This window comes from Argentina silus (genome assembly GCF_951799395.1).
Source record: "Argentina silus genome assembly, chromosome: 9".
NCBI classification, from domain to species: Eukaryota; Metazoa; Chordata; class Actinopteri; order Argentiniformes; family Argentinidae; genus Argentina; species Argentina silus.
Window position 1 is genome coordinate 9,699,141 of NC_139663.1, and position 26,216 is coordinate 9,725,356.

A 26,216-nucleotide genomic window follows, 5' to 3' on the forward strand; every position below is an offset into this window, starting at 1 on the left:
CTGATAGATTGATAAGTATGGAAGGTGGGGCCTGGCCGACGGGGCGTGGACCTCATCGGTTAGCAGCTGGAATCGCGAGCGCATTGTCTGCGCGAAGGAAGCTGGTGCGCTAGGCTCGGTCGACGCAGCTGTTGCGACTAGTGGTGGAGCGGCATATCTTGGGGGGGAAAAACGGCAACCAATTTCTCTTCGTTGACAATGACTATATCGATATTATCATAAATACATGAAATAGCAAATAGAATTTATAAAGTAAATCAATGGTACAGAAAAGTAGTATGTCCAGGACGCCTTCGACCTCTACTCAAGAGATCCAAATGGACATGTTTGATCCTCATCCACACGCACAGGTAAGACGAATACAACACAAACCTATGTGGACGTCCCCGTAAATAGACCCGCCTGTTGATTTAGCATTGGCTAATGAGGAAACAAATGGTTAAAGCTTAAGTTTATATATTTTAATAATGAATAGTGCACATTAGTTTGACTTGTCATAACAGGTAGCTAAAAAATAAAGCAGGTTAACTAGAAGCGAATAGCAGCCTACGATTCAATTACTCTTGCAGAGGAAAAAAACTTGATGTAGCCCAAATTGTCGATTTCATTATCAACCGAGGTTTCATGAATTCCTCATCTAGGTTATTTGTAAAAAGCTTGGTCCCTTTCTGTGACAGAGGGCCACTCCGTTATCCATTAATCAGCCACTTGTCCCTTAAGACGATTTTCTCGTATTTACATTGTCACCAGGGGTAGTTCCACTTAAAAAAAAATGGTTCGCATACAGAAATGATTCAAATAAAATGTGCTTTATTCATAATTGTGAACGTATCTTTTAATCGACCTGTGTGATGTAGCCTACAATTCTCATATGACTATTGACTATCAAATATGGTTGCTGTCAGTTTACATTTTCTTGTTTATTATTGTGTAGTGAACAAATAACAATAGCCTAATCTACCTATGCACTGTAGGAATCCCTAAATATAACGAAGAATGATGTAATTTATGCAATTTGCGCAACGTATGCTGCTGGATGTTGTCCTCAAGTGAAGCAAACCACGCCCACGTGTAACCCATGTAATTGCGGTGGATATTATGGACATAGGCAACTGTCATCCTAAAAATCTATTTCAAGATTGTCATAAAGAACATCATGGTTATTTTAGTTTCTTTCAATTAGTCTACCTTGAAAAGTCTAGAAAAGTTTTCACGCAAGGGTTGCCTAAAGCGCTTGCTGCTGGGAATTGTCACCATGGCTTCTCAGTGGATGGAGACAATTTACTTTCTTCTATGATATGCTATGGTCAGACATGATTCCTGTAGTCCATCAGATGTGAATATTATGTCTGTTCTTTCTTTAATGTATGGCAGACACATTTAGATCACATGTTCATTTCATATCAGGGGTTAAGATACCCTCACATTTACTTAGAATGTCATCTACCAGTATTCCTCTGCCCTAACATGTTAGTGAATGTCCTGGTTATGTTGTAATATTGCTTTCTCTGTGCTGATGCAACATATGTTTTATGTTTTACATAAGTTTTGTCCATATTTACATTTTTCATGCCTATAAATAGCATTTAGGAAGTTAGATGATATCACTGGTTGTGTGGGCATGACTGGTCCTAAAATCGAATGAAAAAAGTAATGAGAATGACCAGAACAAACAAACCCACACTGAGCTCCATCATTGTCTCTCCACGGAAACCACGGCATCACAGAAAACAACACACAAAACCAAACGCCTCAAGCCATGCCAAGTATGCATCCTGCACTCCTTCTCTGCCTTACTCCCACTCTCTCTTTCTCTCTCTTTCCTTCTTCATCTCTCTCCCCCTCAATTCATCATGTTCTCTCACCCTCTCCCTCTACCTTCATCCAACCCTATGTTCTCTTTCTTCCTCTCTCTCCTTTTTTGACCTCTGTCTCTCTCTCTCTCTCTCTCTCTCTCTCTCTCTCTCAGAGACAGATGGACCCCCTCCATGTGTCGTACAGCAGGGAAGGGTTTCCGTGTGGCTCTCTGATCAATTAGATATAAATATTTCAATTAGAAATAAATATAAACGCTGGCATATTTATAACTTAGCTGTGGAGACACAGCCGGGGGACAACACTTCTAATATCCTGAAGAGAAAGGGGCTCACAATCCTGGATCACAGCAAACAAACCCAATAGAACCCAAGACAAATGAGTTGCCGCCAGAGAATGCTGAACTGATCAGAATCAGGCCCCGAGACGATAACTCAGATTAAAGATTGTGTTTGTTCTTCCGCCTTGGAGGAACGCTGAACTCTGTAAGAGGAATTTTGAAGGTGGAATCTCTTTGGTGGAAGAATGTTTGTCTGTGCTCTGTTAAAGCCTTAAACACCCCCCCCCCCAGTAGTGTCATGTTTTCTCATCCCTTCCCAGTTTAGACTCCTGCTCAGAGAGCAACTTGCACACTAGGGGAGGCTGGTGGAGGTACACGCGTGTTTGATACCATTCCTCATTCCATTCCATGCATTACTATGAGCCCGTCCTCCGATTTCCACCAGCCTCCCCTGGCGTGCGTGTTGCTCTGAGTCTACACCAGGAAAGAATGAGACGGCAAGACACCCACTCTCATTAGCCACTTTCCCTCAGAGGATGTTTACCAACAGGAAGCCTCCCCTCCCGACTTGCCCTGGCATTTCCCTGCCCTTCACTGTGGGGAACACTCCTCATGAATCTGGGGTCAGTTTCCAGAATGTTTAGTAGCTTAAGTAGTACTTAATTTCTCCCGACAACCAAGCCGCAAAGCTTTGAGGTTGTGAAAATGGTCAAATCAGTGTTGTGTAGGTTAATCTTTTGTTATTGAACGAAGCACTTTGTTGGCCTAAGAGAGGAGTCGGCCTGGATTTACCAAAGCGATCAAATACTACTTTAGTAATGAGGATTTCGGGAAACGAACCCATGTTCAATATAACCCTCCCACCCTAGTGACTCCATCACTACTATCACAACACTATCATGGATCATGTTATATTCAGACCACGTTTGTTGAAAGGCTGGCAGCGGCCTATCTCAATGATGATGATGATGATGATGATGATGATGAGAGATAAGAGGGGAGCCGAGGAAGAGCCTGGATGAACTCTGTGAACCCTTGTAGATTCCTTCCACTTGAAGGATCCTCAGTCATCAGACAAATGTTAGAGTCATGTAATGAGGGCAGGGCAGGTTAAAGGCTTTAAAGTTCACTCTAGTTGTGGGCACGTGTGTGTGTCCGTGTCCGTGTGTGTGTGTCCGTGTGTGTGTGTGGGAAGGGGGGGCTGGGAGCGGTTGGTTTGCCAGTAGCAGGTGTGTGGGAGCACAGTTTGCACATATATGAGCCTGATTATGAAAGAGAAAATCCCTCAGAGGGAGAAAATTGTTAGAAACGTTTGTGTCTCTGTGTGTGCATAATGTAATGAATGTCAGCCTGTGCTAACAGTACGTCATATGTCTATATGTCAACAAGTCCATGATTTGTGCACATGGCACACATGTGTATCTGCGTGTGCTATATATTTGCGCTGTGTGTTTCTTGCATTAGCTCAGGCAATAGTCCCTGTCTACACACATGAGAGGCCCACAGCCGGACCTTATCCATCAGGACTCCTGATTGCCAACAAATGCAATTAGTCAGCACTGCGTAGCCATGGTGACGTGGCCAGGGTGGGCTCTAATGCAATGCAGGACCCTGCCCAAGCCAGATAGGCCATTTCCCTTGGATCTGCCAATCAGATTACAGGGTCCCAACCTATATCAGAGCATGAATAATGACCAGTAATGAAGGCTTAACATGGAGCTGGTGGAGCCAGCTGGAGTAAACCCAGGACACGTTCTCTGATGTTAACTTCCTCTCCAATCTGGGACCCTGGCAATGTCTTTCTGTTTCTGATGCTCTTATGATTTCAAGCGTTCCATTGTGCTAGAATACAGCTCTGAGGTTGCGCAATGTTCATATCATCTTTATAAAGCAGAGAAAATTGCTTTTGTGATCAGAAGTGTTTTCGAGTGTCTGTATTTCTGTCATGGAGCATATTGTATAATCTCTCTTTTTTGGTGTGTGTGTGTGTGTGTGTGTGGGGGGGGGGTGTGTCTCTTCTCTCCTCCTCATGATCCCTCTCTCCCTCCAGGGGAAGTACGCCAAGCGGAAGAGCCGGTTCAAGCGCTCCGATGGAAGCACCTCCTCCGACACCACCTCCAACAGTTTTGTTCGGCAGGTAAGCCAGCTCTTCATCCGTCTTTAAATGCCCTAGTCCTCCTAAGAAGAGGAGTACGTGCGAACGGGGTTCACCCCTTGACCCCGGGGTGTCTGGATACTGTCACCGCCTTTGTCTCGTCTGCACAATCACACGGTCACTCAGTCACGAAACCTCTCAGGTCACGTTTGTTTTCATACTGTAGTACATCCGATGTCTCCGACTCCTTCTCTTCACCCTCAGGATGGCCATTTCCATCTATCTCTCTCTCCTACCTTCCTTTTCTCTCTCTGCCTTTTTCTGCCACTCATCTCATTTATTGTCGACATTGGTCGGTGGGTGCGATGCGATGGGCCTATCCTGCCCTGACCACCATTATATGACACACTGATCTACCCCAGTGAATCAGCAGCCCTTTTGGATGGTAGAATTTGGTAGAATTCACACTGAAGAATTCAGCTTGGTTCTGGTGTAGAGAGAGAGAGGCGGTGTTAAAGCATCTGTGTCAGGGATTCCACCATGGCCCAGGTCCTGATTATCAGGTCCCTGGTTCCTGGTTCCTGGTTCCTGATTCCAGGTGTTCAGGGTCCCCCAGTGCTCTCCGGTTCTCCAGTGGTGCATCGATCATCTCTGTCAGGGGGAGCCCATGGGGAACCTTCATTTCTCCAGCAGGAGACAAGAGACTTGCAGGAACCATGGCATCTTATTGTCTAGGGAAAAGTGAACAGTGAACACGGCGTACCACACAGACCCTCCCTCCCTCCCTACCTCCCTCTGGGCACACGTGTATCACCTGCAGAGCTGCTCCTTGTCTGGACATGACATTTTTCAAAGCGGCCCTGTGTCACGCTAAAATGAGTCCCCTTTTCCTTCTGACCTCTTCATTTGTGAAGGAAATGGTTTGCCCCTGCCGAATGACATTTATCTGCTCGGTACGGGTGTCACTCTGAAAAAAAAACCTCACTCGGCGGTGAACACAGCTGGGAGTAGAGCCCTCCCGTGGATCGTAAAGGTTAGCTTCATCCTCCGTTGTACGCCCTCCTCCCCACTGCCTGTTCCCCTCATTAACTCTCTGTCTGCTTAGCCTGCCGTGTTGGAGGGGCGTGTTTAACATGTCTGCAGGGGGGGAGGCCTTACACCGCTTGTTGCAGCTGGTCTTACACTGCTTCATAGAGCCGCACTAGTTCTGACTGGAACGTCACTAACAACACCTTAATGATAAGGCTCCTGATCAGGCATACGTATGTATACCAACACTGAGACCAATCTAGACACGTCCTTACCATTCTTTACCACTCTACCAATCACCGCGCTCTTTCACTGCATAGGGCAGCAGTGGTCGAGGTTTTAAGACAGCCTGAGGATATCATACAGGTACATGACTGCCAGGAGGGACTGTGCCCGTGGCTGCATTTAGCTGATAATCATGCCACACACGCCAGCTAAGAATGGAGCTTTGCACACTGCACAGTATGTACTGTAGCTATACATTTGCTTCTCCTTGCACAACTCAAAGCTGCACTCTCTTTAGTCTCGCACACACCTACGCAAGCACACACACACACACACACACGCACACACACACACACACGCACACACACACACACACACACACACACACACACACACACACACACACACACACACACCGCACACGCACACACACATACACACATACACACACAGAAGAGCCACAATCAACCAACAGTGGAGCTGGTACACTGGCCTGGTTTCCATGGCAACCGGGCCACTGAATCTCCCCTCAGCAGTGTGGCAAGCGCAGTGGGATGGAGAGGAGGAGAAGAGGATGTTTAGATGGATTAGTGTGTGTGTGTGTCTGTGTGTGTGTGCGCGTGCGTGCGTGCGTGTGAGGGAGAGAGAGAGCTTGTATGCACGTACGCGCAGCCCTCAACTTTACCTTAGATACAGGGACAGGATGCACTTCTGGCAGGTATTTAATAATGATAACCATTATGATGAGATGTTCATCAGCTGGTCAGCCCCCAAATCCCTGCCCGATCACTCGGCTCTTCCACCTCGGCTGGCTGCCTGGCACCGCTGCCTCCATGTGGATGCAGCAGTCGCGCTATTCGGCCACGGCTTTTCACTGTCCTGGCGCCCCGTTGGTGGAACGAGCTTTCTCCTGCTGTCAGGAGTGCAGAGTCACTACCTATCTTCCGCCGTAGATTGAAGACCCATCTCCTCAGGCTACATCTTAACTGTCCCTCGTAAAGACCTCTTCATCCCCACTACCCTCCTGTACAAGTTTCCCGACTGTAAATAAATTAATAAAAACAAATAATTAATTATGATGTATATAGTCTTATGATGACTGATGGACAGATGATTCACTTACTTTGCATAAAGGCGTCTGCTAAATGCCATAAATGTAATGTAAATGTAAGCTGTGACCGGAAGAAGCAACGTGAAATACACACACAAGTAAAGCTCCTCTTCATCTTTTTCTCACCTCTTCGTATCTTTGGAATTTGACTTTCCTACTATAACAAGCTGGCTGTTTGGTCAGAGGTCACACACGCACGCATGTACGCACACACGCACTCACGCACGCACACACACACACACACACACACAATCAACAAACATGTTCCAAGACACCCTGACCACATTGAAATGGGTTTTTGTAATCAATACTGTGTGTGGACTGTCTCACAATGCCTTCCAGCCATGCTGCTATGTGACCTGAGATGAGCTGAACCCCCTCAACACAGTCAGTGAGTGACCATAATCACTCTGTCATCCCTGGGGGCTCATTCAGTGGGGTCCAGTTTCCTTGTTTCCCATTAGATTCAGGGCAACTGCGTCAGTCCACCGCTATTAGGTCAGGATGAATCACATGAGCAGGGCTAACAGCCGATACCCTGATACTGACGTAGTAATGGGGCTAAGGTCAGGTCAATTGACTGTTTTGCATCAGCAAGAAAAAGAGGGGCGGGAAGCTATTTCAGGTTTAGGACAGATGATAAGAGAACTCTACGGCTGTTAGTTTATTGACAAAATCCAGCTTGTGTTTGATACACCCTGAAATTCCACACCACATAAATTCAACGGAGGAGAATGTGATAAATCGATGACTACACCCAGCGCTGTTTTTTTCCCCTTGTCGTTTTTTTTCTCCTGTGAAGATGGATCTGAGGTGTGTGGGAGAGGAATCCTGTTATCATATGTGTTGCTTTTCCATTGGGAGGAGAAAAAAAACGTAATCAGTCCTTCTGTCGCTCCTGGCATTTGACTCTCTGTGGAGGAACAGAAGCCATAGTGGCTCGCTGCAGGGAGGGGCTCTCTGATCACTGGCAACCCTGTCACTGGCAATCTGTTCCTCACGCAGCGGCCAGCCTGTCCATCATCATCCTCAGCCCTGGAGACGGTTGAGACGAGACCTTCAACTCTGTCGCCATGGAGAGGCACCGATCACTGTGTCAGAGGTCGCCCTCTAGTGGTGTAATAGAGAGATAGCTCTGACAGGCCACCACACCCCTCCCCTCCAACTCCCTTCCCTTCCCTTCCCTCCCCTCCCACCTCTCCAACCCCTCCCCCCTTCATCAACCTTAGTTTATCCCGGTGCCATTTTAACACCGCCAATGACCGTCTGGGCGCAATGACTTCAAGTTCAATTCACCTCGTTCACGTGTCAGCTTCGATTCGTTCATTCAAAGTTCACTCATCCGCGTTCAGTTTGAGGAACAGGTCATACAATTATTTTTGTTAAGCAACTTTAATTACGTTTCGTTCACCTTTTTAATTAAGTTTTGTAAGTGGAACCAACAGAGAGACGTGGCTGTGGTCCAGAAGGCTGCCAGTGCTACCTAATCATTATGGATGGGCGTGCTGTCTTAATGGGGTTACCGTACTCTGATACCCCGACTGGCTGAGGAGAAAATACACCCCTGCAGCCCAGAGTGCTGACTGCTTCCAAGTGTGTGAGCAGTGAGCACATACCATTGTGCTGGCTGTCCTTGTGTTGTTGCCACCGTCCCTCCTCCCCTCCCTCCCTCCCTCCCTTTACTCACCCCTCTTCCTTTTATTATCCCCCCTGTCTGATCATCTGTTCCAAGTGGAGAGAGATGGAAAGGGGCGCATAGGAGAGAGAGAGAGGGAGAGAGAGAGAGGGAGAGAGAGAGAGAGAGGGAGAGAGGGGGATATAGGAAGGGGGGGGGTTTCCCTGGGTACTGCCCCTACCCCTCTCCCACGTCAGTGGGGGCATTATATGGCTGACGGCTGCATACCAAGCCTCCTTCTGGGGCTCGCTGCGTTCACGTCCCTGTTTCTGTCCTGCCAGGGCTAAATATAATTCCCCAGTTTGCAAATGTAGCACAAGTCCTGCAACCCGACCCCCCCCCCCCCCCACCCCACCCCACCAGTCCCAGATCCCCTGCTCGCTCTCCCTTCCTCTACACAAGGTTCAGGGTCTTTGGGGTGGGGGTGTGTGTGTGTGTGTGAAGAGGGAGGGAGGGTGGGGGTTAGGAGAGCACTCTTCTAATTTCACACATATAGTACTCTTTCTGGCTCTCTCTCCCTCTCTCTCTCTCTCTCTCTCTCTCTCTCTCTGAGACACACACACACGCACGCACGCACACACACACACACACACACTCTTTCCCTGTGTTGCACTCACACAGGGACACACACACACACACACACACACACATACTTGCCGTCCCTGTCTCTCTCTCATACACACAAACACACACACACACACACACATATACACACAAACACACACACACACACACACACACACACACACACTCTCGCCTGTGTGGACTCCGGCTTTACCCCTCCTGGTTTGCCGTGGTGTGGCGAGCGTGGCAAACAAGGTATGGAGACGACGGAGAGGATTCACAGGCCCGTTATGGTAAGGAGGATCTGGCTAACCCCAAAAGCTTGACACTTTTTGGTGTGTCTGTTTTTGCACCTGAGGGTTTGAGTATGTGTGTGTCTGTTTTTGCACTTGAGGGTTTGAGTACGTGTGTGTCTGTTTGTGTGAGAGGGAGAAAGACAGCGTGTATGAGTGAGTGGGTTCGAGTGTCATGAGATTGGAGACGTCGGACAGGACAGAGACAGACTTTTTCAAACTTTTTTTGCGGGTCCGTTTTCCCCGTGTCTCTCTTTTCTCTCTCTCTCGCTGTCTTTGATCCCCCTCTTTCGCCCTGCATTGTGCGGTTCCATTTTGGGCTGGGTCACAGCTGCGGGAAAGGCGCTGGGTTTTTAATTAGACTTCCAGTCCCACTGGTAGCTTCTCCCGCTGTGGGAGCCCCCAGCCTCACTATCCCAGCCCCATGTCCATTTCAGGGGGCTTCTCTCTGTGTGCCCCCCCCCCCCCCCCCCCCCCCCGTACCAGCTGGTCCTATAGCCTGGATCTCAACCAAAGCCACTGGTCAAAGAGACATAAGAACATATGACAGGGCTTTCTATGAAGAAAATTTTATGGTTATAACTTGTTATGCTGAAGAGTTTATTGATTGTCTTTAGAGGTGGACCGTTTGTAATGTTTTGCTGTCTGGTTTGTCTGCTTGTGTTGATTGGTCATATCCTTAGTCATTGTTTTTGCGGTGTTATTGGAATACCACTGAACAAGACTAATTGGCAGTAGGCCTACCTTGTCTTTTTTGTGGAGCAATTAAGTCATTACTGAATTAGGGCCCATGCTCAGCTTAATTATGTATCCATGTATTTTTAGCAAGGCCTCTCTCTATGACTCATGTTTTTCTCGTAATCTCTCAGCAACCCAGGGCCTTTTAAGATAGCGCTCGCTCTGTGGCACGGTGTCCGGGCCAGCCGGTTGCCGTGACAACGCCACCGCAGAGCCGAGGCACATGGCCGTTTACTCATTTGAAGCCGCCACTGGCCATCACGAGACATGAGACCCCTGTAACACTCCCGTGGCACTCCCGTCAGTACTCTGGTACTACCTGTCTCTGCATCTCCTTTACATTGGCCTGTTTGCTTCTCTGTTCCTCCTTTGACTGGCCCTTGTTCCTCCCCATCCTTCTGGGATCTCAACTCTCTACATAGGATAGTTTGGGCCTGTTCTGATGATGGATTCTGGCGTGCTTCTCTGCTGTCTGAGTTGGTGTTTGCTCTGTGTCTGTGAGGGAGGTGTTTACTCTGGCGCCACGCGGAGCAGGAGGGAGTCAGAAACACAGCTCAGGGGAGTGGTGAGGTGTTTGTCATTTTGGCAGTATTAGAATGCAGCCATCAACCAGGCCGGTGGATTTGGTATGAGTATATTTTCTTATCGTCCACTCACGACCGAGAACATTCTCACCCTCGTGTTTCTTAAGATCATAATATAATAACATAATAATAATAACAGAGAAGATCATAATCTTCCTTTATCTACCGATCAATATGCCTTTATTCTCAAGGGGGTTGTGAGTGTGAACGCGCTCAGAAACAGCCGCCGCGTGAGGAACCGCAACTCTCTCGCAGTCACATATGAGGACACTTGATATGTGCATATATGCACCTACGAGTACTGTACTCTCCATCCAATTATCCACATGAAGAAACGGTTGCATACGAAGACACGCGACCCACATCATACGCGCATCAACATTCTGATTCATTGCTTCATTCTGCTGCTCTATCTAGACGTGGCAATGTTGTCCGTCCCTCTCTCCTCCATGGCCTGGTATAATGGAACAGTTAACAGGGACTTCATTCCACCAGAAGTAACAGCCTTAACATAATTTCTTCCCGCAGGGCAGCTCTTTTCAACCCTCATTATTCAAAGTACTTGTCTTTCTCACTCCCTTTCCCACTCCCACCACTCCCCTTCAACACCTCTCTTTCTCTGTCATTCTCTCTCTCTCTCTCTCTCTCTCTCTCCCTTTCTCCCCCTCTCTCTCTCTATCTCTCTCCCACTCAACTCTCTCACCTTCTCTCTTTACCCCTCTCTACCTCTCTCTTCCTGTCTCGCTCTCCCAATTAGTTTGATATCAAAGCTAAACAGGTGTGAATTCATCACAGTGGCAGACACTTTGCAGGTGGGGGGAGCTGCACTGATAAATATGGAGTCTCACTTCTCACACCTCTACATGTCTCAGCCGCTGCCTCGCTGCCCCTGACTGGACTGGAAAGAGAATGTTTTGACACATGTTGGGACTAGGGTTATTATCCGTCTATTGTGACCTTATTTAATGGGCAGCAGGTTAATTTCATAGTGCTTTTTGCCTCCTATCTGGAAAATGATGACGTCGTAATGGGTTCTCTTTGGTAGGCCTACTTACAAGGATTCTTACTAAGAATTCAACACACCTGGTGACAACCTGGTACCAAATGGTGCTTAGGGGTGCTTGTTCTAAGAACCCCAAATGATTGTGTTATTATACCCGAATGATCCAAATGTTTGGGGTTTTGCTAGATCATGTTTTAGTACAGTTGTATTGATATGGTGATTCTTATGGCTGCAGCCTGCTGTATACTATCTTTTCAAAACATGGCTGACATAAAGCAGAGTGTTTGGCATGGGAGCCTAGTGGGTAAACCTTTTTGGTTTGGTCCAGTTTCTACGGTATTATTGAGAGATGCGTGTACACAATGTTCTCTGCTGTTGTATTGATCAGGGTGTGGCCAGGCTCCCGAGGTAAAGCCTGAGGGGATGAGGCAGGAACACCGTAGCCTTGCTCTGTTTGAGTTGAATAGAAGCTCTCAACTGGAAACTCACCACATGGCCACCTGTTGAATGTGTTTCAGGGACATCTGTCTCTGAGTGCAATACCTCCGTGTGAAGATGAGTGACAATCAAACTATCCTTTCTATCTCATGTCCCAGTTTACTGTGATCAGTGTTATTCTGGTGGTGTCTCTCATCATCCGTCATCTTTACCCCTCTCTCTCTCTCTCTCTCTCTCTCACTGTACTAAGCAGCTGTGCTGGTTACTATGACACTGCTGGGGTCTCTGCCCTGGCCTAGCCAATAGGAGGGCCGGCTCTGGGATCAGGTGGTTTGTAGCTATTTTGAACAGGCTGTGTGTGAAACGAATCAAGCAACTACATTAGAGACAGAACCCATTGAGAGAGGGAAAGAGAGAGGGGGTCAAAGAGAGAGATAGAGGGGTGGACAGAGAGAGGACAAGGAAGAGAAATCCGAGAAATGCAGAGAAAGCTCGACAAGACAGTATTACAGAAAATAATATACGGGAGGCTGTTGTGCTTGTTGACAGTGCCTCCTCCCTAACCCCACCCTAACCCCTGCTCCTCACGACGACACTCATCACCCATACTTAACTTGTTTTGCATGTTTTATAAATCATTGATTTATTAGTTATGTGTATTTATTTATTTCTGTATATACCTCTCTCTCTCTCTCTCTCTCTCTCTCTTCTCTCTCCCCCCTTCTCTCCTTTCACTGTCTTTCTCTTCTTTTCTGTGGGTGCATTTTGTGACGTGGCCAGGCTGAGTGAGTGACTCACAGGCACACACACATGCAAACGCACACACACAGAAGCACACACACACACACACACACACACACACACACACACATTTCCCATCCCTCGCTCTCCTTGATCTGCTGCTTTATGCTGCCTCACGGACCTGTTGCTGTCCAGGAGTTGCTCAGAGTGTTGTCTTCCGGAGGCAACAGTAGGCTTATTCTGTCTCAGGCTGGGTTTGTCATCAAGGTGCGCTAACCTTTCTGTAATCAGCCCTCCATGTTGGGATGCACCTGTATGGGTTAGATGACTCAGAGCCGGTGAGTAGCCACGGCTGTTCCATCATACTCATTAAACGCTTGGGGGTATTACGTGTGTGTGTGTGTGTGTGTGTGTGTGTGTGTGTGTTTGTCGTAAATGAAACAGGAAGTAGAGAGGGTCAGGGCAGGCCTGTCGGCTTCTGGGAGGGTCCACCAGTTGCCCTGGTTACCAGGCGTGTTACCGGGCGTGTCTGAATTCAGCCTGTTGTTGCTAAGCCACAGATGATTTTTATGCGACAGGTGGCTGTGCTTCAATCAGTATTTTGTTTGAGATTCATTAAAACCAGAGAAGTGGCACAACAGATATCCAAATGCCTAGTCCACACACACACACACACACACACACACACACACACACACACACACACACACACACACACACACACACACACACACACATACTGTATTTTTGTCTTTCAGTCGCAGGCTGTCCTGGTGTATATTTAGACTTTCAAGTCCAGTCTGGTCTCCATTCCGTTTGAGCAGAGAAGGGGGATGAACCTTCACCTCTCACCCTTGACCCTTCACCCTCAATGTTTGCATTAGGGAATAGGGGAGGGGAGGCACTGCCAAGGCCGTCCTCCAGAACCCTTTTCATCTCTGCTTTAGTTGTACTGTACGATTAGCAACGTTACCTGTCGTTGCTGTTGTCGAAGTTAAGATGTGGGCAGTCAGAGAGGGCAATAGGGAGTCAAGGTGATTCATCATGAGGCGATTGTACACATATTTGTGTTTGTGTGTGTGTGTGTGTGTATGCTTACGTATGTGCTCCCAGAGCTGACTGCTTTTTAACAGTGCATTATTTAACGTCATTTTGTATGGTGGATGTCATCCTGGCACATTCTCACCTCTATTTTAGAAACCCCACCACACCTAATGACTCACTTCTTCAGCCTGGCACATTCAGCTGTCCGCATACTTGTCTGCACCTCCCACGGGCGCTGTTGCGAGGCAGTCTGACACCTGAAAATCACAGAAGAGAACAAGAAGGAGAGTTATATAAAGAATAACACTAACACTTGAAAAACTGAAGAAGCACTCCCCCACTGTGCTGTTTTACTGTATAGTACTTTAGCATTCAGAGCTGGCCCGGGAGGCCAGGGTTTTTACTGTGCGGTATGGGTGGGTTAGGGTCAGCCTGAGAAGCTCAAGTTACCAAGCATGAGAGGTGGAAGCGGTAGAAACCATAGCCTCTTCATGAGTAATTTATATCTTTGCTAATATTAAATCCGACCCCATAGGTTGTTGTTTTTTCCCCCTCTTTTGACACACCCACACTCTCCAGATCCGTTGTAAGCAGTGAATTTTAAAACATGAAACAGCTCATCGTGTTTTTTGATTCAGCTTTGTGTGTTGCATATGTGTTGTTGTTATGCATCCACTTCACACTCATATTACAGTTCACCAGCCAGACGTGAATGTGCGCATTTAAGCAGTCAGCTTGCAGGCAGTCAGGCAGGAGGCAGGTCGTCTTTGTGCTGCTACAGTAAGTTGGACATAAAAGGCAGTAGAAATACCATGGGGAGGATGACCTGGCAACAATAAGCTATTATTTTATATTTTATTTACCTCAGTGCTATTGATGACATCACCCAGCCAGCAAGTGCTTATCGGACCGCTGGTGGCAGAGCAGCTCATCAGCCTACGACCCCTGATGATAAAAAGGATGGCATCTATCGTGGAGTTACGCTGCTATTTAGCCAAACTGCGTACCACTAATATTGGGATGACAGTCGGCATGCCACTAGTAGACCTACTGTATGTTGGCATGGTCGCCATACCGTTGTGAAAAGATGTAATATATGCCATTCAGCGGACGCTTTTATCCGAAGTGACATTTTTCAGTATACATGGTCCCAGCAGGAGAGGCCAGTGTGTAAATGGTAGGTCGATGGTTGGCACGCCAGTGTTACACCAACAGTTGGCATGCCAACCAATGATAGTCAAACCCATAACTGAAGAATTGGGATAAAACATGAAAGAATAGAGAACGGACTGGACGGGTTAAGAATAAAGACATCCATTTATTCCCCAGAACAACTTCAGACGGTTATGAACATGATGAAGCGGACACACAAGTGGTCACATGACCAACTAACACAAGTTAACATTACGTTATATCAGCCTCCAAAAGATATTTTACGGTTAATAATAATTGATAATGATTTGCTCATCCCTGTGTGACTGATACTCAAATCATATCGGATCCTAGATTCCATTAAAAAATACCCAAAATGCTACCGCCATGCTCTCAAGTTACAATGAATCGCGAGGAGTTTACGCTTGGTCCAATACCTGAAGACGATGTCTCCACTCTACGCGTTGTTAACGATGCATGTGAACATTAGACATTAATGGGAGAACCTGGTCACGATTGTGTCGTGCTGTTTTAACAGAACCTTTATCTAGCGCACAACATAACACTAACGCACATAGGAATCATCGTAAATGCGATGAGCAAAATTCTGCCAGGCTGACAGCTTTTGCCAATAGAGGGCCGCTATCTAGGGGGACCACTCACGGGCTACCACAAGCTTGCTAGTTGGATATTGACATGGATGTTGGCAGTGTATAGCAAAGACCCATGTCCCTCACATACTAAAGAGAAAGAGCAGGTGGGAAAGAAAGACTATGAAGAGGAAAATATTGAGAGAGAGAGACAGGAGTGTGAAGAAAGGCGCCGAGGGAGAGGAGTGAGAAAGGGAGCCCAGAGGAGGACAAAACAGATTATCACATTGCGCTCGAGGCTTGAGTGTGTTATTACACACACACACACACACACACACACACACACACACACACACACACACACACACACAGAAACTCACGCGAGCGTGTGCGCTCGCTCGCACACACACACACACACACACACACACACACACACACACACACACATTTTTGTCACCCTGTCTCTTGGCGCTTCTGTGGAGGGGTTGGAGTGTGTTCTGTGTCAGTCCAGACCTGTGATTCCACTACTATTGTTGTCTTTATTGCCTCTCACTGGATGAAGGGGTTTTATTCAAGGACATGGAGTACTCTGGGTGCCTGCGTGGGCGAACACACATGTGCACACGCACACATACTGTCCACACACACACACACACACACACACACACACACACACACACAAATACACACACAGTCCAAGTCCAAAAGCACACAAAACACTCACTCAACTAAGCAGACATAATCCACATTGGGGCAAATGATGATGCCACCATCTTGTGAAGATGTCACTCTTCCTAACCCTTTCTCTCTCTTCCTCTCCCCCTCTGTGTGTCTCAGGGCTCTGCAGACTCCTACACCAGCCGGCCGTCAGATTCGGACGTGTCCCTGGAAGAGGATCCGGAGGCACTGAGGAAGGAGGCTGACAGACAGGCCCTCGCCACGCTCGAGAAAGCCAAGGTCAGAGGTCACCAGCCTCAGCCCCATTTCCTCTGCCATATCCCTCAGCCCCTCTATACTGACCCTCACCCTAGTACCTTGTCTACGCTCTCTGACAGAGCGTCTTCTACATTTAAAGTAGCCTACTATATGCTTTACACACACTCTCTCGCTCTCTTGCCTCATCCTCATGTTCCCTCTCTCCCTTCTACCACCTCTCCAGACCAAACCAGTGGCCTTTGCTGTTCGGACGAATGTGGGCTACAACTCAGGCCCCAACGATGACGTTCCTGTGCAGGGCATGGCCATCTCCTTCGAAGCCAAAGACTTCCTGCACATCAAAGAGGTCCGACACTCCCACCACACGCATGCTGGGCATTCTTATTCTCCATTTCTTTGTTGTTGGTCTTTTATTTTTATTTTTAAAGATCCTGTTTGTCCCATAACCATACTTGAGGCCTCTTCACTGACATTTAGATAACGAGATCCGTCTGAGGTAAAATGTCATCTTCTTGTTGTTCAGTTGTAAAGAATCGGCGTTTTCAATATTTGTCTGATGTGATGTGTCGATAAGCAAGCTAAGATGGCGTCGGTTGCCTTGGCAACAGCAGGTCTCCACGAGCGGAGGGAAGGCAGGGGTATTGGGTATTGACGTTTGGCTGTCTGTGCCGTGCAGAAGTACAATAACGACTGGTGGATCGGGCGCCTGGTGAAGGAGGGCTGTGAAGTGGGCTTCATCCCCAGCCCAGTGAAGCTGGAGAACACCCGCCTTCTACAGGAGCAGAGGATGAGACAGAACCGCCTCAGCTCCAGGTGCCTTTCCACTACCAGTCACCGTACATACACCATACACCCTACTGTCCATCACACACCCGTCAGCACTCCCCACATCACACCAGTTAACTATTTAACCAACCTTGTCAACACCCCCTCATTCACATGGTACACTACTTAACCTAATTAGTACTCCACACTACACCACACCACACCACACCACACCACACTCACTTATCAATCAATCAATCAACCCCTAAGTCCTTGCGAAACACTGTGTTAGTGAGTCACCACACTTTACCCGACACCTCTGCACCATCACCAGCGACCATCTGCTTCTAACTGCGTTCCCTCCTCACAGTAAATCCGGGGGAAGCTCCAGCCTGGACGTTGCCACGGGAACACGCAGGCCCACCCCTCCCGGCACAGGTAAGGTCATGGGGTTTCCTTCCTTCCTTCTCCACGTCGAGGAGAGTCACTGCTGTAGCACTGTGTGTGTGTGTGTGTGTGTGTGTGTGTGTGTGTGTGTGTGTGTGTGTGTGTGTGTGTGTGTGTGTGTGTGTGTGTGTGGCGAGACGCCCCCCCCCCTCTCCCCCCGGCCCCCTCCGCCCCTCTGTCACTGTCTCTGATATTTAGATGTAGATTTTAATTGGATAGTTAGTGAGCCGTGATGATTAATCACTAGCGCAGCTCCTCAGTCTGAGCGTGGTGGACTCCATCCTGTCTCAGTGGGAGTGCTCTGCTACCGGAGTGCGAAAGAGGTCTTAGCAGGTCTGTCATTAGCCAACAGGACGGGACTGAAATAGAGCTGTAGAATGTAGTCATCTCATTAAACCTGATCACTAGGCCTGCCCAGTCTCTACCGTCTGCGTGACTGAACGGTACCAGGATAGAAGCCCACAGACAGGAACGCTGCTGCTGAGTAGACGTGAAGAGGCTGAGGAAGATCTAGATTCTAGAGACTTGAGAGAGAGAGAAGGGAGACATTATCGAAAAAGGATCGGAGAGATATGGAAAATGTTTTTTTAGATCAGGAAATTGTTTAATTTAAGAGGAGCAACTGCACTGACTTGAAGACAGACAAGATCAGACCGAATACGTATAACTGGCATCTTTTGTCAGGTGATGATGACATACCGAGATAGATTAATCCATCTACACATCACGTGAATTATGGACCAGCCTGTCTATCGACTACATCTATGATCTGATCTGATACACCATGCCCCCTGCATGGCTGCTCTGGCACATGCCCCAACACAGAGCCCCTCACCACCACCACCTCCACCACAGCCACCTCCACCACCACCACAACCACCACCACCACCTCCACCTCCACCACCACCAGCACCACCACCACGACCTCCACCACAACCACCTCCACCAACACCACCACCACAACCACCACCTCCACCATCACCACCACCACCACAACCTCCACCACAACCACAACCACCTCCACCAACACCAACACCACCACCACAACCACCACCACACAGCACACCCCTCCCCTGCCACACATCTCTCTCCTCCACTCCCTAGCACCTCTCCCCCGCTCTCTCTCTCTCTCTCTCTCTCTCTCTCTCTCTCTGACTGACTCCTTCTAGAACCAATCTGGGACTCTTCCACCTCTCCATACACCTCTTTATTATGCTATCTTTCACTCACTCTCTCTGTCTACCCTGGGCTCACTCTCTCTGTCTACCCTGGGCTCACTCTCTCTGTCTACCCGGGGCTCACTCTCTCTGTCTACCCTGGGCTCACTCTCTCTATCTACCCTGGGCTCACTCTCTCTGTCTACCCTGGGCTCACTCTCTCTATCTACCCTGGGCTCACTCTCTATCTACCCTGGGCTCACTCTCTCTATCTACCCTGGGCTCACTCTCTCTGTCTACCCTGGGCTCACTCTCTCTGTCTACCCACTCTCTCCCCTACTGCCGCTCACTTCATACACACACAAATATCCGTTCCTTGCTTCTTCGTGATCAAAAGCATTCTATGATTTATTCAGTCGCTGATTAACTTTGATGGTGGTTATTTCCTTTTTTCCCCACACATTTCCAAATCTCAGTCTATGCCTTATGCCCTCTTTGCTCTCTCGTTTCTTTTGATTTCATGTCTGTTTTTTTGGATGCCTTTCTCATCATGCCTTCGTCTCCATCTTCCCTTTGTTCTTCTGTCTTCACACATCTTCCTATTTTTTCTCTTTCCTTTTGACTCTCTGTCTCTCTCTCTTCCCATTTCTATCACTTCATCCTTCCTGCTTGCTCTTCTCTCTCTCTCTCTCTCTCTCTCTCTCTCTCTCTCCCTCCCTCTGTCATCCCCCTGTCCTTCTCTGTGCACTGCCCCCCCCCCCCCCCCCCCCCCCCAGCTCATGTGGACATGGCCACAGTGGCTTATGACCTTGACCCCCTGGACCTGGACGCTGAGGAGCCCCCTGAGCCCCAGGGTGACTCTCGCTCCCCCAAGGGCAACGCGGGCAGCGTCACCTCCCCACAGGCCAACGCCCACCGCCTGCCCTTCTTTAAGAAGGTAACGCCAGGGGCCCAAGGCACTGCTTACTCCCCCCACCTCCCTCCACCACCACCCCTCCCCCCTCCCCACTGCACCCAGCTGTGGTCCCCTTGCTGCCTCTACCCACTAGCCCTTTTACCTCCCCGTCTCTGACCAACTAACTGACCCAAACTGACCCGCTGTTCCCGCCGCTAGCTCCTGACTCTAATCCTGATTGGCCCCTCCGTCTCTGGTCACTATGGTAACGTCGCTGAGATATGTTTGCGTGTGTGTTCCTGTGCTTGTCAACTGGGAGAGGGGGTGAGCTGACCTTACAGTACAGTGAAACACTGTATTCTTTTTTTAAATGTGAATTTGAGCAAGCTGTAAATCGATGCAGTCTCCATTTATAACTGGACGGCTCCTCTCTCAGTTCCTCCCGTAATCCTAACATGTCAATAACAAACCGTGCTCTGTGTTTTGTGCTTTTTGTCTCTTTTTCCCTTGTCTGTTTTGCTCTTTCTCTGGTGGGGGTTGTGTGTGCCGATTGATACTGTAGGTGGCCCAGCTAAACAGAAACAGAAGTCGGTGAGTCTGAGCGGTTTGTTCTCTAACGAGACTAACCTTTAACCTTTCGCCTTCCATCCTGTCTTCTCCTCCTCCTCCTCCTCCTCCTCCTCCTCCTCACTCTGGCGTTGCTCCGTATTCCACACAGTCTGCTCCAGCTGATGCTAGAGAGAGGGTGGAGAGGCAAGAGCTACCTAACTCTTCATCTTAAAGACATGTTTTGTCACTTGAAAACGGTTTCACTCACAGTATGTCAAATATATGGTGCCGTGGTCCCTTCATACAGTACTTTCTGCATGAAGGGCAGTATTCAACCATGTATCAGCATCAGGGGAAGCAGGTGGAGGTAGAATGTATTCCGTGCATTACAATGAGCCCATCCTCCGATTTCTCCCTCCGCCGGCCTCCCCAGATCAGCATATATCTGTAATATCACGTTCATCAGTTTCAAATTGACCAACACAAGTCGTATCAAAGGAAACGGATATTCCAGTACTCAAACGCTTCCGTCATCTCTCTGCAGTGCTAATCGGGTTTAAACTCAGCCTGTCAGTGTGCAGGTGCGGGCGTGTCACAGCCCCTGTCTCTCACACACACACACACACACACACACACACACACACACACACACACACACACACAGAGCGCTGGGTAACACTAATGAGCCTCGATGTGTTTTCATTTCCATTTTGGACGGCTCGTTTGAGCGGCAGTAGCCTACCGTCAGCTCTTCTGGCAGTCTGTCAGCACAGAACAGAGGCACGTGGAACAGAGGCACGTCCCTTGAGCGTAGAAAAACAGGCTCTGGCTATAGATCACATTAACAAAGTACATTTGTACGCTAACGTTGTTCAAAAGCGGAGGGATTTATCATGATCTACGCCGCTCCACTACTGCCCCTTCAGAGATCATAAGGACCATTTGGAAACTTTTTAAAGTATGTATTTTTAGCTTTTGTGAATACGAATGAGCTGAAGTGAGCCTGCCTTGGCCTCGCTTTACGTAATGTAATGCACCTTAGTGGAGTAGGGCTCTCAAACCCTCACTCCTGCTCTCAGTGCACTGAAGTGCTGCACGGAATACAGAGGAGAAGGCGTGCTCGGAATACAGAAGTGAACCCCCCCCCCCCACCACCCCCCCATGTGACTGTTTCCCCTACGCTTGTCACTCCACACCAGACGGTTTCAAAAGAGGACAGATGCTTAACACGGAGCATTTATGGATGAATCATGTTTTTATGATTCATATGGACCGTTAATGTACGCATATGTTTTGTGCTGGAATGTGTTCAGTGTTGACTGTGTGTGGGTGTTTTGCATAAGAGTGCATGTCAGCTGTGTGTTTTGAATGTGCTATGAATTTGTTGAAGTAAGTCTGTGTCAGAGACAGAGATGTCAGTGCACTCTGTGCTGTATGTTGAACCAGAAAGAGACGTCTGTTTAACTGTGTCTTTTCTCTTCATCTATTTGGGTTGGAGGCAACGGACCCATTATATGCGGCAAGGAGCCTTGTACACTGATGAACACATACACTTGTACACGTTAATGAACACACACACACACACACACACACACACACACACACACACACACACACAGAGGGATGGGGTTTTGGAAATTGTATTTGACTTTGCCTGGACAAAAGCCCACGAGAGAGAGCCTTTATATATTAATAATGTTCCCCACCTCAACTCATAGCTCATTCTGCTCCCCAGACATCAAATTTAATTATGGATTAGTTAATTTGTTATGACTGCAGACTGAGAAATTGAAATAAGTGCTTTCAGTAAAAAAAAAAAAGGACTTGTATGTCTTTATTCTCCAACAAAATAAATGGACTGGTCTATCTTTTTGATTGTAGCACATTGTACAGAGAGAGGGGGAACTCAACGGAGGGAGTGGGTTATCGTGTTTGTGTTGAGTTTATGGTGATTAATGAGTGAGTGTGTTTGTGTGGCTGGCCACAGATCGTTTGTGTCAGTGTCCTAGACGTGGTCTAAGCTCCGTGCAGGTATGTGTGTGTGCGTGCATGCGTGTGTGTGTGTTGAGGTACCGAGCAGCGCAGTAACTCACCCCACTCTTGGCGCTCTCCTCCCTGGCTTAGATGGAGCACGTTCCTCCCTATGACGTCGTTCCCTCCATGAGACCCATCATTCTAGTGGGGCCTTCACTCAAGGGCTATGAGGTACGGCAGTCTTCACCTATCTCCACCTTCTTTCTTTCTTTCTTTCCAGCAATAAGACTTTATTTCCATATCAAAAAGCTTGATGTTTGGCTCATTGGATATAAGTATACCTTGAGTTAGCTGTCTGTTTCCTCTCCCTCCCCTCTAGGTGACTGATATGATGCAGAAGGCACTCTTTGACTTTCTTAAACACAAGTTTGAGGGCAGGTGAGTCTCAGGCCAAGCAATCGTAGCCTCATGATCCATTATCAATTATCTGTTGCTACACACATGTCCAAACTCAACGCCGATTGGCGGATAATGTTTGTTCCAGGATATCCATCACACGGGTGACAGCGGACATCTCTTTGGCCAAGCGCTCGGTCCTCAACAACCCCAGCAAACACACCATCATCGAGCGCTCAAGCACTCGCTCCAGTCTGGGTAAGAGAGGAGAATCAGGCCAAGACCCATCTACCTAAACACCCCATAGACCACAATACACACCTGACCTGACTATGTCCCACATACTGTCACACTACACTGGGAAACTAGAACTTAGGGTAATGTAAGACACAAACCGGATCATCATTCTGCGTCGCTCTGGTTGGTTTGGGGGAACTAAGCCACAAAGCTAGGCTGCATTAGGCCAGGAAGGAACACCACAAACATGACACAGTGCTGGACAGAATCACATTCATGTAGCTTCGCCAAGTAAACAGATAACGTCGTTTCCCCCCAAAATGTTTTGGTTTGTTTGTTTGTATGTTTCTTCTCATCCATTTGGCTATTGTGTTGTTACCTTTCACAATCTGTGTTTTCATATATCAATATGAGCGTTTGAATGCCGTTTTATCCCTCTGACAAAACACTTGGGCACACACATAACTGGTGTTTCCATAGAGTCAGATTATGGAGAGGAAGATACTAGAAGTATTGTTGTGTTTGTGAAGTTAGTATTTGACACACAAATATCTGTGATTTTTAGTTAGTTGGTTAGTTAGTTAGTTAGTTAGTTGGTTAGTTAGTTAGTTAGTTAGTAAGTTAGTTAGAAAGTCTATACCACCTACAGTATGATACACAGAGTTGTTCAATCATTAAACCAATGACTTACATTGACAGGGAATTATTCTGCACACAGAGAATTACACCTTGTTCTAAGAATGTGATGTTCCATTCATTACCCTGAGCATAGAGAGCTTCCTTATAAGTGAGTAGGGTTCAGACTGAGCACAAAACTCCAGCCCTCCTCCAGAGGCTCCAGGGAGGATCCACAAGAGCATGAAAGGTTTACGGCGAAGGCTTATACCTGCTCCGTCTGACTGTCTGAGTCTGATCTAGCCTCTTCTCTCTTTTCATCCTGTCTTTCCTGCCCTCCACCCACCCATCCCTCCTTGCCCCCTCTCTTCCACCACACTCTTCCTCCACTCTCTCTTGACTCAGACGTACTGGGTACGTATGCTATCCTTCCTAACGGGGAAAAAACAATGAAGTGCCTTCCCTTTTCCCTCCCTTTTCTCTCACTCCTCTCCTCATCTGTCCACACATCATACGTCTGCCTGTGTGTCTGCCTGTCTTGCCTGCCTGTCATTTTCTCTGTTCCTCACACTTGTGCGTGAAAAACCTGTTGCTTGCCATAAGAAAGACCATAACAAAGGCAAGTGAAAGAAAAAAGCAATAACACCCCAGTGTGAAAGCCGGGTGGCTGTGAGCTGGCCGTCTGTGGTTCGGGGGAAATGTGATAGGGTGCCTGGGGGTGGGACAACTGTGGTCAGAGATGAGCATACAGGGGAAGCTGATACTCCCCCTCCATCCCACGCTGCCCCTCCACCCCCACTCCCACCCTGTGACCCAGAATCCCGCTCCCTAAACAGGGACTCTCCTACTGTACATGGAAGACTTTACCTAAGAGGAGCCTGTATGCCAGCTCAAACTCACAGACTCTGCTCAGATTGTCCGTTAATTCCCAATCTCTGTCGTAGGGAACAAGTTGTACACAGAGATGCAGTGTGTAAATTCTGAGAAATTGAAGGTTTCGCAGGTTAATCAAGGAGAGGACTATTTTGTAGGTTTTCATTATTTCAGGTGAAGTTAATTTCTCTTATCTGTCTGTGGAGCTGCGGCTGGCCGTTCCCCCTGCAGATTACCTTTCCCCGTTATCTCTCTCTCTCTCTCTGCTGGGGCGGCAGCACACGTTTTACAGACGCTGAAGTTTGACTAAAGATTAGGCAGGTGTGGAAGCTCTACAAACGTCAACACATTTGAGCTCATAACAAAGGAGGGCTCATCACTATCTCAAACTACCAAAAACAACATACAGGCTCTTCCCAGGTATTGCTAAAGGATAATGAAAACAAAACCAGACTTGACTTGTTCATTGAATAAGATAGCTACTGCTTTGCCTGGCAGTTCTGACAAGAACTAACGTTACGCTTCATCGATTTAGTTATTTTTGTTTTTCATTCACATAATCAGAAAGAGTACCCTTGTGATTATTCCAAGTGCCGCTGGCATCTCATTCTCAAGAGCCTCCTTCCTTCCCGAGACCTTAGAGGAACTTTTCTGACAAACTTTGTATTCCCTTAACAATACATCCAGTGTGGCTCGTTGGAAAGTGGCAAAAGAATGAGAATGCCCCAGTTTTCCATTTTGCTGTTAGTAAATGGAACTTCAAATGCGATGGGTTCTGATTCACATGCACAGAACCTTTCGTCAAAAATGTGAAATGCATGATACAGTACTAACATGCAAAGTTTGCACAACTTTGTGTGTGTGTGTGTGCGTGTGTGTGTGTGTGTGTGTGTGTGTGGGCGCGTGCGTGCGTGCGCGCGTGTGTGTGGGCGCGCGCGCGCGTGTGTGTGTGGGCGCGTGCGTGCGTGTGTGGTATTTGATCACTTTCCAGCCAGATTAGTTGCGAGCAAAATGGATGTGTATGCATTGCTAACTGTATCCCTGTCTTGTTCTCTGGCCCGTCAGCGGAGGTGCAGAGTGAGATCGAGCGTATCTTTGAGTTAGCCCGCACCCTGCAGTTGGTTGCCCTGGACGCAGACACCATCAACCACCCCTCTCAGCTGGCTAAGACCTCCCTGGCCCCTATCATCGTCTACATTAAAATCGCCTCCCCTAAGGTACATCCCTAAACAGTTAATTTACTTTGTCATAGATTTTGTCACCGCTTCACTTCAGTATGTTCTGAGCATTTACTGCAATGGCATGTAATGGTAGACTGCAATGGCATGTCTGTGTTGACATGTACAGTATGCCTGTGTCCCTCTAGGTCCTCCAGAGGCTCATCAAATCCAGGGGGAAGTCCCAGGCCAAACACTTGAATGTGCAGATGGTGGCAGCAGACAAGCTGGCTCAGTGCCCTCCTGTGAGTGTTTCTGACCTTGGGCTCTGGAGAAAACCCAGATGTTCTTACATGCTGTTTGCCCTACTTTTTGCCCTGAACAAATTAATTCAATGACTAATATGACCAAAGGGCAATAACTTAAACTTTAAACTTCTTGGTTGCATCCTCAAGGCTGAAAGGTGAAAAACATTCCCACATGATTTAAAACCATCTGTGTTTAGGAGCTGTTTGACATTATCTTGGATGAGAACCAACTGGAGGACGCCTGCGAGCACCTGGCTGACTACCTGGAGGCCTACTGGAAGGCCACGCACCCCCCCAGCAGCAACCCACCCAACCCCCTGCTCAACCGCACCATGGCCACGGCCGCCCTGGCCTCCTCCCCAGAGCCCGTCTCCAACCTGCAGGTACAGGTGCTCACCTCCCTGCGCCGCAACCTGGAATTTTGGCCCGGCCTGGAGGGACCCGTGGCCAATGAGCAGAAGGAAGAGGAGCACGCCCTCTAAAGGCTCGCCAGGGGAAAAACCCAGATGCCTGCTCTCCAGATATGCCCC

General features: G+C 48.0%; 1 protein-coding gene across 3 annotated transcripts; it reads left to right on the forward strand.

Annotated features, from left to right (window-relative positions):
• Positions 1-171: 171 nt before the first annotated feature.
• Positions 172-26,215, forward strand: LOC310809053 (voltage-dependent L-type calcium channel subunit beta-1-like). Of its 3 annotated transcripts, none has more exons than XM_083676180.1 (13): positions 172-350; positions 4,146-4,232; positions 16,215-16,334; positions 16,537-16,659; positions 16,990-17,126; positions 17,449-17,516; positions 19,459-19,619; positions 22,251-22,331; positions 22,480-22,538; positions 22,645-22,754; positions 25,287-25,438; positions 25,588-25,683; positions 25,884-26,215. In XM_083676180.1, the coding sequence occupies exons 1-13, from the start codon at positions 261-263 to the stop codon at positions 26,166-26,168; spliced, it is 1,569 nt and encodes a 522-aa protein (XP_083532306.1). In that variant the 5' UTR covers positions 172-260; the 3' UTR covers positions 26,169-26,215. The 3 variants fall into 3 exon arrangements, with proteins under 3 accessions (XP_083532306.1, XP_083532307.1, XP_083532308.1); XM_083676181.1 differs by lacking the exon at positions 19,459-19,619 and adding an exon at positions 20,140-20,168; XM_083676182.1 differs by lacking the exons at positions 172-350; positions 4,146-4,232 and adding an exon at positions 9,045-9,087.
• The last annotated feature ends 1 nt before the right edge of the window (position 26,216 follows it).